Source organism: Nerophis ophidion, linkage group LG05 (genome assembly GCF_033978795.1).
Source record: "Nerophis ophidion isolate RoL-2023_Sa linkage group LG05, RoL_Noph_v1.0, whole genome shotgun sequence".
Lineage (NCBI taxonomy): Eukaryota > Metazoa > Chordata > Actinopteri > Syngnathiformes > Syngnathidae > Nerophis > Nerophis ophidion.
The window spans coordinates 40,819,778-40,835,878 of NC_084615.1; the positions used below are offsets into that span (position 1 = coordinate 40,819,778).

Below are 16,101 nucleotides of genomic sequence, written 5' to 3' on the forward strand. Positions count from 1 at the left end.
GGTCAATAGCCTTACAGGTCACACTGAGTGTGGCCTTATAAACAACTTTAAGACTGTTACAAATATGCGCCGCACTGTGAACCCACACCAAACATGAATGACAAACACATTTCGAGAGAACATCCGCACTGTAACACAACATTAACACAACAGAACAAATACCCAGAACCCCTTGCAGCACTAACTCTTCCGGAATGCTACAATATACACCCCCGCTACCCCCTGCCCCCCCCAACCCCGCCCACCTCAACTATGCCCACCTCAACCTCCTCATGCTCACTCAGGGAGAGCATGTTCCAAATTCCAAGCTGCTGTTTTGAGGCATGTTTTAAAAAAAAAGCATTTTAGGACTTCAATAATAAATATGGCAGTGCCATGTTGGCATTTTTTTCCATAACTTAAGTTTATTTATTTTGGAAAACCTTGTTACATTGTTTAATGCATCCAGCGGGGCATCACAACAAAATTAGGCATGATAATGTGTTAATTCCACGACTGTATGTATCGGCATCGGTTGATATTTGTATCGGTAATTAAGTGTTGGACAATATCCGAATATCGGATATTGGCAAAAAAGCCATTATCGGAAATCTCTAGAAACTGATATACCGCCTATATTAAAATACAACTTTCAGTAAACATTTTCTTGCGTTTGGATTATTCTAGACACATTAATGCACTGCAGTTGCCCTCTAAAAATAGTTTCTCTTGACTAGAGAGCGACTAATTATCGGCCAAGCATATTATTGGAGGGTATATTTGGTGTTTTGATGTATTGGTGTAGGTCTTTTCTTTTTTAATCAGTATTGGGTTTTTTTTTACAACTACAACAGAACTCCATTATGATACCAGTGCATATATATATATATATATATATATATATATATATATATATATATATATATATATATATATATAAATGCGTGTATATACATATATATATATATATATATATATATATATATATATATATATATATATATGTATGTCTATGTATGTATGTATATGTATGTATATATATATATGTGTGTATATATATATATATATATATATATACTGTATATATATATGTGTGTATGTATGTATGTATATGTGACGGTCTTCCCGCCATCACCGTGTGGGTTGCGAGGACACTTGACACACGACGCGTGGTAGCAGGTTTGATTTACTTTTATTGGTTCGCACAACTAGTGCGTCTGCCTCACAATACGAAGGTCCTGCAGTCCTGGGTTCAAATCCAGGCTCGGGATCTTTCTGTGTTGAGTTTGCATGTTCTCCCCGTGAATGCGTGGGTTCCCTCCGGGTACTCCGGCTTCCTCCCACTTCCAAATACATGCACCTGGGGATAGGTTGATTGGCAACACTAAATTGGCCCTAGTGTGTGAATGTGAGTGTGAATGTTGTCTGTCTATCTGTGTTGGCCCTGCGATGAGGTGGCGACTTGTCCAGGGTGTACCCCGCCTTCCACCCGATTGTAGCTGAGATAGGCGCCAGCGCCCCCCGCGACCCAAAAGGGAATAAGCGGTAGAAAATGGATGGATGGATGGTTCGCACAACCTTTCTTCGGGCCAGTCGGGCACGCCCATTTCTAGTGCGCCAGTCCTGCTTCCTGGTCGCGCTGCACCTTTCGGTGCTTGCCTGCTGCGTCGGTGGCGGGGACTCATCTTGCTGTGCTCTGTTGTCGTGCTCGTGGTCGGGTTGCCGTGGTTTCCTCCTCTCTCCCTCTCGATCGTGCCCCCTTCGCCTCTCTTAAAGTCTAGAAGCAGATGCGCAGATTGTGAGCAGGTGTGTGTCCTACGCATCTGACTCCGATTGCCGTCCTGCCGCTCCGCGTGCGTCACGCCTCTACTCGCCGCCGCATGCCCCTCCTTCTGGCCTCCATTCTGGTCCGTAACGCCTCTGTCCGCCCGCTGTCGGCCCGTTGGCTGCGTCTCTCCACAGTATATATTAGTGACGTGCAGTCAGGGGAGGCAGGTGAGGCAGTGCCTCACATGCTATCATGGAAAGAAAAAATGTAAAAAGAAAAAATATGTTTTTCAATTGTTATATGTATCCAGTGATTATACTTTATACAGTTATTTTTCATTTAACTTCACCAGTTTTAGATTATTTCTATTCAAAATGGCTGAATTTTCACATTTGCCGTTCAAATTATGAGAAGAGACTTGCAGTGAGTCAGCAGCCAGTTGAGCCAGGGGCGTCTCCAGACAGATTTCACTGGGGCATGTGCCTCAGTGTTGATCTGCTGTGCCCCAGTAAACATTTCACCAATACAAAAACACTTCAGAGTTTTAATTCTACACAACATAGACAACAGCGAACATACTACTTAGTATGGTAATTGATTGCTACTGTATTCATTCCACGAAACAATGAACACATGGCTACTTAATATGTAATTTATTCACGTGTGGATCGAGACTTCGGTTGAGAGAGAGAGAGAGAAAGAAAGAGAGAGAGAGAGAGAGAATGAGAATCACAGCGTGAGGTAGGTAACGTTAGCCAACAACAATTTGTTCATTACATTATTTTGATTTTGATTTGACTCAAGCTGTAACTCCTACGTGGATATCAGGAAGTTATTCGCCCGCAGCAGAGAAGAAGCAGCAAGAATGAAAGATGTAAGTGAAGTCCTAGCTAGCTAGGCAACATCATTGTCTTAAGTTGATGCTAAGTTAGCTAACGTTATTCCGTGTATCAAGACAAACATATTCATTTGCTGTACGAGCTGTCGGGGGAATTTCCAATGAACATGAAACATAATGTTGGTTATTGTCTGCTGGTTCTGCATCAATGATGATTTGGAGTAAGCATGTGTGAGTTGAGTGCTTCTCAAATGGTTTATCTTCAGGAAGAAAAACATTTTTCCATATCATCAAGTCGTGAGCCACATTTTTAAATCATTAAAGTTTATTTCACAGAAAAATAGCACGGTAGACTTGTCTTGTTAATCGGTGTGACTTTGACTTAAATAATCTTGTTTTGTCACCAGAAACATGGCTACAGCTAAAGCATCTGGTTTTGTTTCCAGAAAAAATAGTAACATTTCTGTATTTGTTTTCAGAAAGATGGCTGAAAATATCAGGTTTTGTTGCCCCATTTAGATTTAAAGAAAAATACATTTCCATGTCTGTCCTGAGTCCTCCTCCAGCTTGTTAGTCGGTTTGCCTTTTGCTAAAATACTCACTAATAGTCACTAGAAAAATGGCTAAAAATATCTGGTTTTGTTGCCACAATTTGATTTTTTTCTCCCTAAAATATTTTTTTTTTCATGCACACATCTGACTGCGACTCACTGAAAATGACACACAATCCACTTTTATGCCACGGCCCACCAGTTGGGAACCACTGGTCAACTGTATAGCAGTTACTGTAATATTTCCATGTCCGTCCAGAGTGATTGACCACTTTGCAAAAATGAAAACCAGACGTTACAGTTTACTTCTCAGAAAATGATTCCCTGAACAGACACACAACAGTTGTTCATTTATTCTACTACTGTGGCTTTATTGTTTTGTGTATATTTTATAGTTTTGTGTATCTGAAATAGGATTAGCCACATTGCCATAAATGGAAATTAAATAATATAAAAGAACCTAGAGATGTAGGGGTGCTTTATTCTTTGTTTTCCTTTTGTAGATGATAAATTTGCAGATGATTACTGCAATATATATTTCAAAAAGATTCATTGCTCTTCCTTTTTGCTTTTACCAGTAGCAGTTTAGAAGTCTGGAGTAAAAAAGTGCACAAGTAGGTCAAATGCATTAGTTAATTTCAGGTGGTTCATCAAAGATCCACACAACATAATCTGATATGATTTCATAGTTTAAAGCACTATTTATGTTTTTTTTATGATATATAAGTGCTAAAAATGTTTTTGCTTGCGCGCTTTGCACGCTCACATGAATTATTTGTGCCCCAGGTGTGCCCCAGTACAGTATTAGGTCTAGTGACGCCCCTGAATTGAGCCTCACCATGGATTGCGCAATGACTCGGCTAACTGCTGGCTGCTGTGCAGTGAGACCGTATTGCTATATGAATTATATTATACATTTCCATTGTTTAGTTAGCTGAAGTATATAATGTACAGTGTATTTTGTAAACAACTGTATGTGTGTGACGTGTTTCTTGTGCTGAGCAATCATAAAACGGCTGCGAGGATGCACTGTGTGAAGCACCTGTTTTCCTGCCTCATGGTGATAGAGGGCGCTAGTGATCCCAGGAATCATTCATGCGATTATTCGGCTGCTGAATAAGTGACAACAAGCTACAGTTTGCAAGTCAAGTGCAGCGGCAGCGATAATTTATTTTTTCTTCTCCCCTGGACTTTTAACATGGATGATTACATATCTAAATTAAAACAGTTTTCTAAACTGGACTTTCAATCGAAGCAGGAGGTAATAATTAAAGGAAGACCAACGCCAAAGCTAAAAGGTTTGCTTCAGACAGTGATCTCCATCAAGACAGAGATACTTTTAAAACTGAAGAAAGATAAGGAAGACTTCTATAAACAAGTTATCGATGCTTTTGTTCAGAAAGAGCGGCGCATGGACTTCATTTATAAGTAAAGGTAAGACCATACTAACATTTTTTTTATAAATGTGCTTTTTTGTGTGCTACAGTTTGTATGTGTAAAGAATGCTACTATGAGCTTTTAAACATAACCCGTTAACTGCTGCCAATAAAATGGTGAATAAGATAGTCTTTAGGGTTCATGTGTTTATAAATCTGACAGTGATGAAGTCAGTGTCTCACCAGCCATGAACTTCACCGCACATCACTGGTATGTATGTATGTATAAATAGTGAAGTAGATTTTAACAACCACTGCTCAAGCACGAACCCCTTTGTCTTGTTTAAAGAATACAAATTACCCCCTCATTGTCAATGCTTTTCCCCCGAATATGTTTGATATCTGACAGGGCATTTATTCGAGTTCTTTTGAGAATTCTGTCCGTTCTGCTCAGCAGATTTCACCACAGATTTCACTTTCTCTCCCTGTAATGCAGTGCTGGTTGCCTACAGTACGTCTCCTCTGCATACCTTTCAATTTATACAAGCAAATCCATGTTTGGTCCTTCTTTCCTGGCATTTTCCCTGATCCGTTTTCTTTGTTTTCGCTGTTGCAGCGATCGAGTCTCCCGGCAATACTCGTAAACATCCGGAGTGTGGGCTCATTAATGGAGCGCCACAAGTTTCATGTTCCGTAGTTTAATCATATAACAACGCATCAGAGATGGACGGTCATGTAGAAGACACAAAAGTTATTTCTGCCAAAAATCCAAACTTTGTGTAACTATCTTGGCAAATAGAGGCTTATTATACAAGTAAAAGAGCAAGCACAGCTCACACTTTATCAAACTTTCTGTAACATAGAGGAAGAAATAATGTCTACCAGCTAGAACTATGCCTATAAGCTATGTGAAGAAGCTGAAAATTGTTTTATTTAAATGTTTGCAGTTTTTTAGTTTTCCTTACAAAGAAACCTTACAATGTAACTTTAAACTATAAACTATAAAAGTATATACAATTGAGTAGATGGTGAATTATTGTGATGTACAGAACTTTTGATGAGTCCAGGCCAGCCAATCATGATGATTTTTTAAATTTTGGAGCCTATCACAACTGCATTCTGGCGGATGGCAGGGTACACCCTGGACATGTGGCCACCTCATCGCAGGGCCAACACACAAAAAAAAAACATTCACATTTAGACATTAGGGCCATTTTAGTGTTGTAAATCAGCCTACCCCCAAGTGCATGTCTTTGGAGGTTGGGTACCAAATTTTTCAAGAAATGTCCCATATTTTCATACTGGCCAACCTTGAGACCTCTGATTTCGGGAGGTGGGGGGTGTGGGGTGGAGGCGTGGTTGGGGGCGTGGTTGGGGCAGGGCCGTGGTTAAGAGGGGAGGAATATATTCACATCTACAATTCACCAACTCGAGTATTTCATATATATTTCATATATATATATATATATATATATATATATATATATATATATATATATGAAATACTTGACTTTCAGTGAATTCTAGCTATATATATTTATTTTATTATATATATAAATGAAATAAATAGTTGAATTTCATACGGCACCTATCAAATACACAGTAATAAAAACACAGTTGTTCTACTAACTGTACTGTGCTTGCTGGTTACTAAAAAAACAACAACAACACTTAGGGACGGTGTGGCGCAGTGGTAGAGTGGCCGTGCGCAACCCGAGGGTCCCTGGTTCAAATCCCACCTAGTACCAACTTCATCACGTCCGTTGTGTCCTGAGCAAGACACTTCGCCCTTGCTCCTGATGGGTGCTGGTTGGCGCCTTGCATGGCAGCTCCCTCCATCAGTGTGTGAATGTGTGTGTGAATGGGTAAATGTGGAAGTAGTGTCGGAGCGCTTTGAGTACCTTGAAGGTAGAAAAGCGCTATACAAGTACAACCCATTTATCATTTACCTTTCACTATTTGAGTAAACTTTGTTCTGCCATTTATTTCTTCATTTTGCTCGACGACGGTGAAATATATTGGGTTGGAGTCAATAACCAGGCGAGGTGATAAAGTTATGTCTCTTTACTGTGGGTTTCAGAACAGACTCCCTCACTTGCCGTCAGGTGCCTAACACCACGTAAATTGTTGGCCAATCAAAAAGCAACCCCATAACGCTATAGCCAACATTCATCAGGAGATGGCAACAGACGACATAGAATTACTCTATTTCAGAGGGCATCGCCACGGCTGTAACTTCCTTGTTCTTCTGCTTCGTCTCCTTGTGTGTGCAGTCTTTTATTCAAATCCGTAGATGTTGTAACGTGGTTGGGCAGGCAAGCTGTTTATATAGTGGGAAAGCGGACATGAAAACAGGCTGTCCCCACTCAGGTTCGCAAGGAGATGGAGGGGGCGTGGCCTCCAGCTCCGGCTGAACGGGAGATTTTCGGGAGAACATTTCTTCCGGGAGGTTTTCAGGAGAGGCGCTGAATTTTGGGACTCTCCCGAAAAATCCGGGAGGGTTGGCAAGTATGCATATTTTAAAATTCAAATAATGATGAGCCTCTGACCCGCTGCATTGGACATACCTAATCCTCTGATCTCTTTTGGTGCTAAATTGAGGTCGTTAACCACAACATCAGCGCCGCATAAAACATTATGCCGCTACTGGTCCGTCGTTTGAAAAAAAAACTTGAAGCCTTGTCCAACTGTCTACTGAGGTATACTAGCGATGTTTAGCTAACTTTCACTGCAAGTTAACAATGGTTCCAAATATCGGTTATGAGCCTCATTAACTACTACTTATCCGTATCAGCCCAGAAAAAAACACATATGTCGATCTCTACTGTTTACTATAGATTGTTATTTAATGTATATGGAAGGAGAAAGTGGTAGAGATTATAGATGTGTGCAGAGAAAGGTTGTTTCATAACATCGTATACAGAAATGTTGTCGGTCCTCCTGCATTGTCTTATGTTTTTGTAGCTGTTAACCCAGGTCCACGTAAAACTATGTCCCGGTAAACTAGGTGTATTAAATGGTTTTGCAAATCATTTTGCAACAAGTAATACTAAGTACAATATTATATTATTTTTTATCAATTTTGAAAACCCAAAACAATTACCGTATTTTTCGGTGTATAACTCGGACCTGCCGAAAAATGCATAACAAAGAGGGGAAAAAAAAACATATATAAGTCGCACAGGCGTATAAGTCGCATTTTTTGGGGAAATGTATTTGATAAATCCCAACACCAAGAATAGACAGTTGAAAGGCAATTTTAAATAAACAAAGAATAGTGAACAACTGGCTGAATAAGTGTACGTTATATGACGCATAAATAACCAACTGAGAACGTGCCTGGTATGTTAGTGTAACATATTATGGTAAGAGTCATTCAAATAACTATAACATATTGAACATGCTATACGTTTACCAAACAATCTGTCACTCCTAATTGCTAAATCCCATGAAATCTCATAGGTCTCGTCTCCTACGTGACTGAGCTAAATAATGTTATTTGATAATCAATCAATCAATCAATGTTTACTTATATAGCCCTAAATCACTAGTGTCTCAAAGGGCTGCACAAACCATCACGACATCCTCGGTAGGCCCACATAAGGGCAAGGAAAACTCACACCCAGTGGGACATTGGTGACAATAATGACCCAGTGGGACGTCGGTGACAATGATGACTATGAGAACCTTAGAGAGGAGGAAAGCAATGGATGTCGAGCGGATCTAACAGGATACTGTGAAAGTTCAATCCACAATGGATACAACACAGTCGCGAGAGTCCAGTCCAAAGAGGATCCAAGACACAGCAGCGAGAGTCCCGTTCACAGCGGAGCCAGCAGGAAACCATCCCAAGCGTAGGCGGACCAGCAGCGCAGAGATGTCCCCAGCCGATACACAGGCGAGCAGTACATGGCCACCGGATCGGACCGGACCCCCTCCACACGGGAGAGTGGGACATAGAAGAAAAAGAAAAGAAACGGCAGATCAACTGGTCTAAAAAGGGAGTCTATTTAAAGGCTAGAGTATACAAATGAGTTTTAAGGTGAGACTTAAATGCTTCTACTGAGGTGGCATCGCGAACTGTTACCGGGAGGGCATTCCAGAGTACTGGAGCCCGAACGGAAAATGCTCTATAGCCCGCAGACTTTTTTTGGGCTTTGGGAATCACTAATAAGCCGGAGTCCTTTGAACGCAGATTTCTTGCCGGGACATATGGTACAATACAATCGGCAAGATAAGATGGAGCTAGACCGTGTAGTATTTTATACGTAAGTAGTAAAACCTTAAAGTCACATCTTAAGTGCACAGGAAGCCAGTGCAGGTGAGCCAGTACAGGCGTAATGTGATCAAACTTTCTTGTTCTTGTCAAAAGTCTAGCAGCCGCATTTTGTACCAACTGTAATCTTTTAATGCTAGACATGGGGAGACCCGAAAATAATACGTTACAGTAGTCGAGGCGAGACGTAACAAACTCATGGATAATGATCTCAGCGTCTTTAGTGGACAGAATGGAGCGAATTTTAGCGATGTTACGGAGATGAAAGAAGGCCGTTTTAGTAACGCTTTTAATGTGTGCCTCAAAGGAGAGAGTTGGGTCGAAGATAATACCCAGATTCTTTACCGTGTCGCCTTGTTTAATTGTTTGGTTGTCAAATGTTAGAGTTGTATTATTAAATAGAGTTCGGTGTCTAGCAGGACCGATAATCAGCATTTCCGTTTTTTTGGCGTTGAGTTGCAAAAAGTTAGCGGACATCCATTGTTTAATTTCATTAAGACACGCCTCCAGCTGACTACAATCCGGCGTGTTGGTCAGCTTTAGGGGCATGTAGAGTTGGGTGTCATCAGCATAACAGTGAAAGCTAATACCGTATTTGCGTATGATGTCACCTAGCGGCAGCATGTAGATGCTGAAGAGTGCAGGGCCAAGGACCGAACCCTGGGGAACTCCACACGTTACCTTAACGTAGTCCGAGGTCACATTGTTATGGGAGACACACTGCATCCTATCAGTAAGATAAGAGTTAAACCAAGACAGGGCTAAGTCTGACATACCAATTCGTGTTTTGATACGTTCTAATAAAATATTATGATCGACGGTATCGAAAGCAGCGCTAAGATCGAGGAGCAGCAACATAGATGACGCATCAGAATCCATCGTTAGCAATAGATCATTAGTCATTTTTGCGAGGGCTGTCTCCGTGGAGTGATTTGCCCTGAAACCGGATTGAAAGGTTTCACATAGATTGTTAGACGCTAAATGTTCATTTAACTGCTCCGCAACAATTTTTTCAAGGATTTTTGAAATAAAGGGAAGGTGAGACACCGGTCGGTAATTTACCATGAAGTCAGGATCGAGGTTAGGTCTTTTAAGAAGAGGATGAATAACCGCTTTTTTGAATGCTAGGGGAACAGTGCCCGAGGAGAGTGATAAGTTTATAATATTTAGCACTGATGGACCTAATAATACAAATAGCTCCTTGATCAGTTTCCCAGGAAGAGGGTCAAGTAAACATGTTGTCTGTTTTATTCCATTTACACGTTGTAACAATTCCTCTAATGTTATTTCCTCAAAACGAGAGAAACTATTTTGGAGGGCAGTATCCGCCGTATATACAATCGTGTCAGTGTTAATAGAACCCCGTTGTAGCTGGGACGTATTGTATTTAATCTCCTTTCTAATGACTTCAATTTTCTTACTAAAGAATTGCATAAAGTCATCAGCTGAGTGGGTTGAGCTACTGGAAGGAGTCCCTTGTTGGGTTAGCGATGCTACCGTACTAAACAAAAATTTAGGATCGTTTTTATCACGGTGGATGAGATTTGAGTAATATTTAGCTTTAGCTAAGGTAAGCATGCGTTTATAAGTTATTAAACCATCACTCCATGCTTGATGGTGCACCTCAAGTTTAGTCGTGCGCCATTTGCGTTCCAGCTTTCTACATAATAATTTCTGAGCTCTAGTTTCTTCTGTAAACCACGGGGTGCGCTTTTTTGGAGCCTTTTTTAACTTTAGCGGTGCTATGTTATCAATGGTTTCGCGCAGGGCGTCGTTAAAGTTGTTAGTGAGGTTATCAATAGAGCCCACATACTTTGGGAATGGTGCCATTACCGAGGGCAGTAGGTCAACAAGAGTTGTCGTTGTGGCTGTATTAATGTTGCGGCTGCTATAGCAGTTATTATTATTATTAGTTTGACGAACATGCGTCTGAACCTCGAATTTTATAAGGTAATGATCGGACAATACTTTAGTATACGGGAGTATCGTAACTTTGGAAACGGTGATGCCCCTGACAAGCACTAGGTCTATCGTATTACCGTTGCGATGCGTGGGTTCATTTATTATTTGTGTGAGACCCCAGCTATCAATTACAGTCTGGAGCGCTACGCACGTTGGGTCCGATGGGGTATTCATATGGATATTAAAGTCCCCCATTATGATTATATTATCGGCGTGTGTCACTAGATCAGCAACGAACTCTGAGAATTCATTAATAAAGTCCGAATAGGGCCCTGGGGGGCGGTAGATAACAGCCAGGTGTAGAGGCAGCGGTGTGACAGACCTCATAGTAAGCACCTCAAACGATTTATATTTATTATTTATGTTAGGACTAAGGTTAAAGTTTTCGTTGTATATTAGTGCGACCCCCCCACCCCATTTAAGCGGACGGGCAATATGCGCATGTGTAAAGTTAGGAGGACATGCCTCATTTAGCGCAAAAAAGTCGTTTGGTTTAAGCCAGATTTCGCTGAGACCGATGACGTTAAGATTGTTGTCTCTGATAATATCATTAACTAACAACGTTTTAGGAGACAATGATCTTATGTTTAAAAAACCTATATTATAGGTAGTGGGCTGTTTTAGGGAGTTTTTGATCAAATTATCCGTAGTAGCAATATTAATAATGTTGTGTTTATTATGCCCAGTGCATTTAGTATAGTTACGACCATATCTAGGAATTGATACGACAGGAATTTTCCGATTGTTTGATTGTTGCTTTGATAAACTGCACGCATCATGGTTAGCCACCTCAGTAACGGGGATTTTCCGATTGTTTGTTTGTTGCTTTGATAAACAGCACACATCATGGTTAGCCACCTCAGTAACGGGGATTTTCCGATTGTTTGTTTGTTGCTTTGATAAACTGCACGCATCATAGTTTGCCACCTCAGTAAAACACATGTCCAACTCTGAAACACTCAAAGCAGAAAAAACTTGTTCTAATTTAACTGACTCCTTACCCAGACCAGTAGTCTCGCATTTTCCATCTAAATCCGTCTTCGGGATGGAGGAAAGTGGTGTTCTGTGGGGATTAGCCTTCTGCTTTGTTTTTAGCCCCGCTCGGCATCCGCGTTTCCGATCACACCGCTGGCGTCTGCTCCGTAGACGGCCCCCGCTGCTACTAGACTCCGCTGCTTCACAGGCCGCTGGATGTAGCCGCCGATGTATTCCCATGCTAGTTAGCAAGTCTAGCACGCAAGTGTCTATCAGTCCAAAACGGCCCAATATGTCCATATCCAGAAGTGTCTGGCGGTCGTACGTGATCACGGAGTGACCACGATGTGAGCCAGCCATAAAGTTTGTGGAATTGTCCGGTATTTCTGCCAAATGTTCCATCTTTAGCAGGAGCTCCTCGAGAGCGCAGCCCGTCCGGGCGCCGCCATCTTGGATAGAGATAACCTAGTACCAACCTCGTCACGTCCGTTGTGTCCTGAGCAAGACACTTCACCCTTGCTCCTGATGGGTGCTGTTTAGCGCCTTGCATGGCAGCTCCCTCCATCAGTGTGTGAATGTGTGTGTGAATGGGTAAATGTGGAAGTAGTGTCAAAGCGCTTTGAGTACCTTGAAGGTAGAAAAGCGCTATACAAGTACAACCCATTTATCATTTATTTATTCATTTATTTTACGATAATGTGTTAATAATTTCACACATATGTCGCTCCTGAGTATAAGTATCGCAAAAACTTTTATTTTTATAGTTTTTTATAGTTTTTAATTTGAAAAAAATATGAACAAATGATACAGGGATTCTGTCCTGTAATGTACCTCAGTTAGAAAACAAAACAAAACACTTCTAATAGAAGCATCACATGCAGTCTTTAACTCATAAATTAAAGTGTTAAAAGTGTTATTTTGCTTTAAAACAAGCATGGTCTATGTCAATTGTCTAAATGATATCACATACATTAAGTATAAGTAGCTGATTAAAAGGAAGCACGGTAACTAAAATATAGTGTTTCAAGTGAGGATCTTTGTCGAACACCACAGTTGATCCATTTTGAAAAATAGATTATTTTCTTAATTCAGATAACATTTTAAACATTATTACTTCATTATATTATTTGTAAAATGTAAGTTTGGCAGTAGTTGCAGTAATCATTGACTTAAGTGTTTTGTATAGTAAATGACTTAAGCCTCACACATTTGCATGCTCAAGGTATAATTGTTTTTTTGCAATTGCAATACAGTGCTTCCACAAAATGTACAACATATTGACAAGTCATACCATAGATGTATTGTGTAGAGTCTATCCAATTTAGTGGTGATTTAGTTATATCTGTGGTAACAATCAACAAGAAGTACAAATAGGACAAAGATATTGCCAGCAGGTTAAATACATTGCAGATTTATTTTGCATTCCATGAACCAATACATTGTTTGTAATTACAGGATTTAAGTATTCATTTATTCAGAAGAACGAAAAGCTTTTTTCTTTAGCCCCCAAAAACAAAGTTGTAAGCAAACGCTTCAGTCAAAACCTGGCATGAATTCAACAGAGCGCTTGTTCAGCTGCTCTTGTTCTTCAAACTTGCCATGACCGTGGATCAACCTAGTGGACATTGGTAGAAATAGATCACCTGCATTACCAGTTTTGAAATTATTGAATGCAATGATAGAAGTGCAAATTCTTACCTATGGATCGCGTTTACAGCTAAAAAAAAGAAGAAGGAAAAAAAAAACATATTAGAATAAAATAAACATTCACAGTGTGTGCTAAATATTTGCTCCAATATTTGGATTTTTACAATTTATTGTGGCATACACACCAATTTTGTTCTTGTCATATAAAAGTAAAGAGTGCTAATGACTGTACCGTGACTCAAGCCGTGGAATATCAGTCCAAAGATACACTCTCCGGGCTCTGCCATGAGGACCACCATGAACAGGACCAGAAACGCCGCCGCGCACTTCATCCTGCAAACACAAAAAAAAGCTGTGGCTTTAATGTAATCATCTACTTCTCTTTTGAGTGTGTGAAGTGTCTCGAAGTACCTTTTAAAAGTGCTTTAAAAATAAATAATGATTTTTATTTTTATGATTACGAAATACACCAAAGTCAAAAATGTCACTCACCTTCCCACCAAATGACACACTTGTTTTTCTCAAAGAACGCTGGGCAGTGCACTTCTTCTGTGTTCTACTGGTCTGTGCTTGCAGGTTCACTAATGACGCCTCTTTTTATACATGCACGGTAGGGATGTAACGATGTGAACATTTCATATCATGGTTTTTGTGACCAAAATGAACACATTTATCATTATTATCATCACAGTTTTTTTTTTTAATCTGCTGAAAAAGTACTTTTACGCACACTGGACTCTTTTGAAAAACTGAATTTTTATTTCAAATAACTAACATAAATAGACACACAGTAAGAAAACCTTTTTCATGTTTTCTGTTTTCAATGATTCACGGATAATGTTTTAGTTTTAATACTTCATCTGTTTTAATGACAACATTTTTTTTGTTTAAAATATTATTTTTTACTGTAGCACTTTTGGGATTTTTTTCAATGAAAAGTGTGGTAAGGTTCAGAGGTCCTTGTTCAAAGATTTTGGTTCACGTATTGGATTGTTCAATAGGGAAATAAGAATTCTGAAATTGGATTAAATAATGGAATCCAATCCTAGTTTTAGTCTGGATCAAACTTTCAGTTTATGTAGTTGGAAATGTTTTAGTTGGATTTGGATGAATTCAGTGTTTGGATGACCGGATCAATGGATGGTCCAAAAAATAGGATTATCCTGATCCCAATAGAGGGTATGATTTCAAGGACGATTTTTGGAAGAAATATGTTGTAAAACTTTAAAATTGGTCAAATAATACATTTATATCATATATAGTACCTCTATTCACACTTTGCACCTAGTGTTTCAGTGATAGTGTAAATAAATTAGACATAGGCTACCAAAAATAATTTTAGTATATCCACAATTTTCTTAAAATATAAAAATAATGTTATAGTGACCCTATGATGGCTCTCTACCTGTTGTTCTTTACTTTGCTGTAGTTTACACTGCGATATGTTGTCCTTTTCAAACCACTGGTAATCTGTAATGGTAATCTTGAAAACTGCGTATCTGGATAAGGTAAATCCGATCAAAAATTGCTTTTTAAAAACCGGCACTAAAGTAAAACAGATTACCTGATCCTGGGTAGCAAAAAAATTGATTTTTAAATCCGGATCATTTTGATCCAGATTAAATGTTTTGAACAACTGGCCCCTGAGTAGAATGATCACGCGGTTCTAAAAGACTGCAGTTTGTAGGTTCAATGAAGACAAGTGAATAGTTTAGTCGCTCTGACAGCAATGTGTTTATAATACATTTAGTTTGGGCTATGTCATGTTCTTAATGGGTAAATACTTTCATTTCTCTTCTTATAATGTTAGCATTTAAGATTATAGCTTTAGTTTATCAAGTCACAATTTTTCAATCCTTTGTAGTTAAAACTGTAATACTGACTGTCACGAGTTTTACAGTGGTTATCATTATTACTGTTTATTGTCACCAATGAACAGTATACTTACTTTAAGGGGTACTGCACTTTTTGGGGAATTTTGTCCATCATTCGCAATCCTTATGTGAACCATGCACACACATGTTATTCTTTTTTAATTCTTTTTATCATTCTAAGTCGTAAACAAATGCTGGCCAAAGTCAACTAACAATGACGGTAATGGGATTCATTCGATTCTGCCTATAACAAGCTCTAAAAACAGCCGAAAACATCTATCATTGTTTTGTATACACTCTAAGTACATATGTTTTGTAGTAACAGGCACATTCATAATAACATGTAACAATTATGTATTTTGCTCATTTAGAGCCTACGGCGAGACATTTGTTTTGCAAACGCATCATAAATTTTCCCCTATTTCCTTCAACAACAACTACTAATCATGGCAGACTTCATGAGGGAAAACGACAACTACTTTGGGACAAATGATGATCCAGAACTTTATATTTTTGAGCCTGAGAATGAGCTACAAGTTTTACAAACTGAGTGATATGCAGGTCCAGGAAGTAGCATTAATGCTAAGTGCTAAACGAGAAGTACGTAGATAATAAAACAATCACTTACTGTACGATGTCCGCTCTCAGTAGGGTGCTGACTGGTAGGATGTCCATATTGTCTCTTTTGGATGAATAATTAATCATAATCCCCACCAGAAAATGAAAATCTCTGGTTATAATTTAACTGTCAAAGTTTATGGCCACAACCTTCTACTATACACTTGAGAAGCATATGTGACAGACTTCCTGCCGCCGTCACCGCGTGGGTTGCCCTGACACTGGATGCAGGACGCA

At 39.5% G+C, this 16,101-nt stretch overlaps 2 protein-coding genes across 4 annotated transcripts in view; one reads left to right on the forward strand and one right to left on the reverse strand.

Moving 5' to 3' along the window:
• The window catches only part of LOC133553098 (exostosin-1), a 368,373-nt gene that overhangs the window by 189,898 nt on the left and 162,374 nt on the right, over window positions 1–16,101 (forward strand). The window lies entirely within an intron of this gene.
• Window positions 13,121–13,999, reverse strand: LOC133553100 (pleurocidin-like peptide WF3). Its single transcript, XM_061900944.1, has 4 exons — window positions 13,865–13,999; window positions 13,605–13,705; window positions 13,424–13,442; window positions 13,121–13,340 (listed from the first exon to the last, which is right to left on the reverse strand). Exons 2-4 carry the CDS (start codon window positions 13,702–13,704, stop codon window positions 13,259–13,261), a joined length of 201 nt encoding a protein of 66 aa, XP_061756928.1. The 5' UTR covers window position 13,705; window positions 13,865–13,999; the 3' UTR covers window positions 13,121–13,258.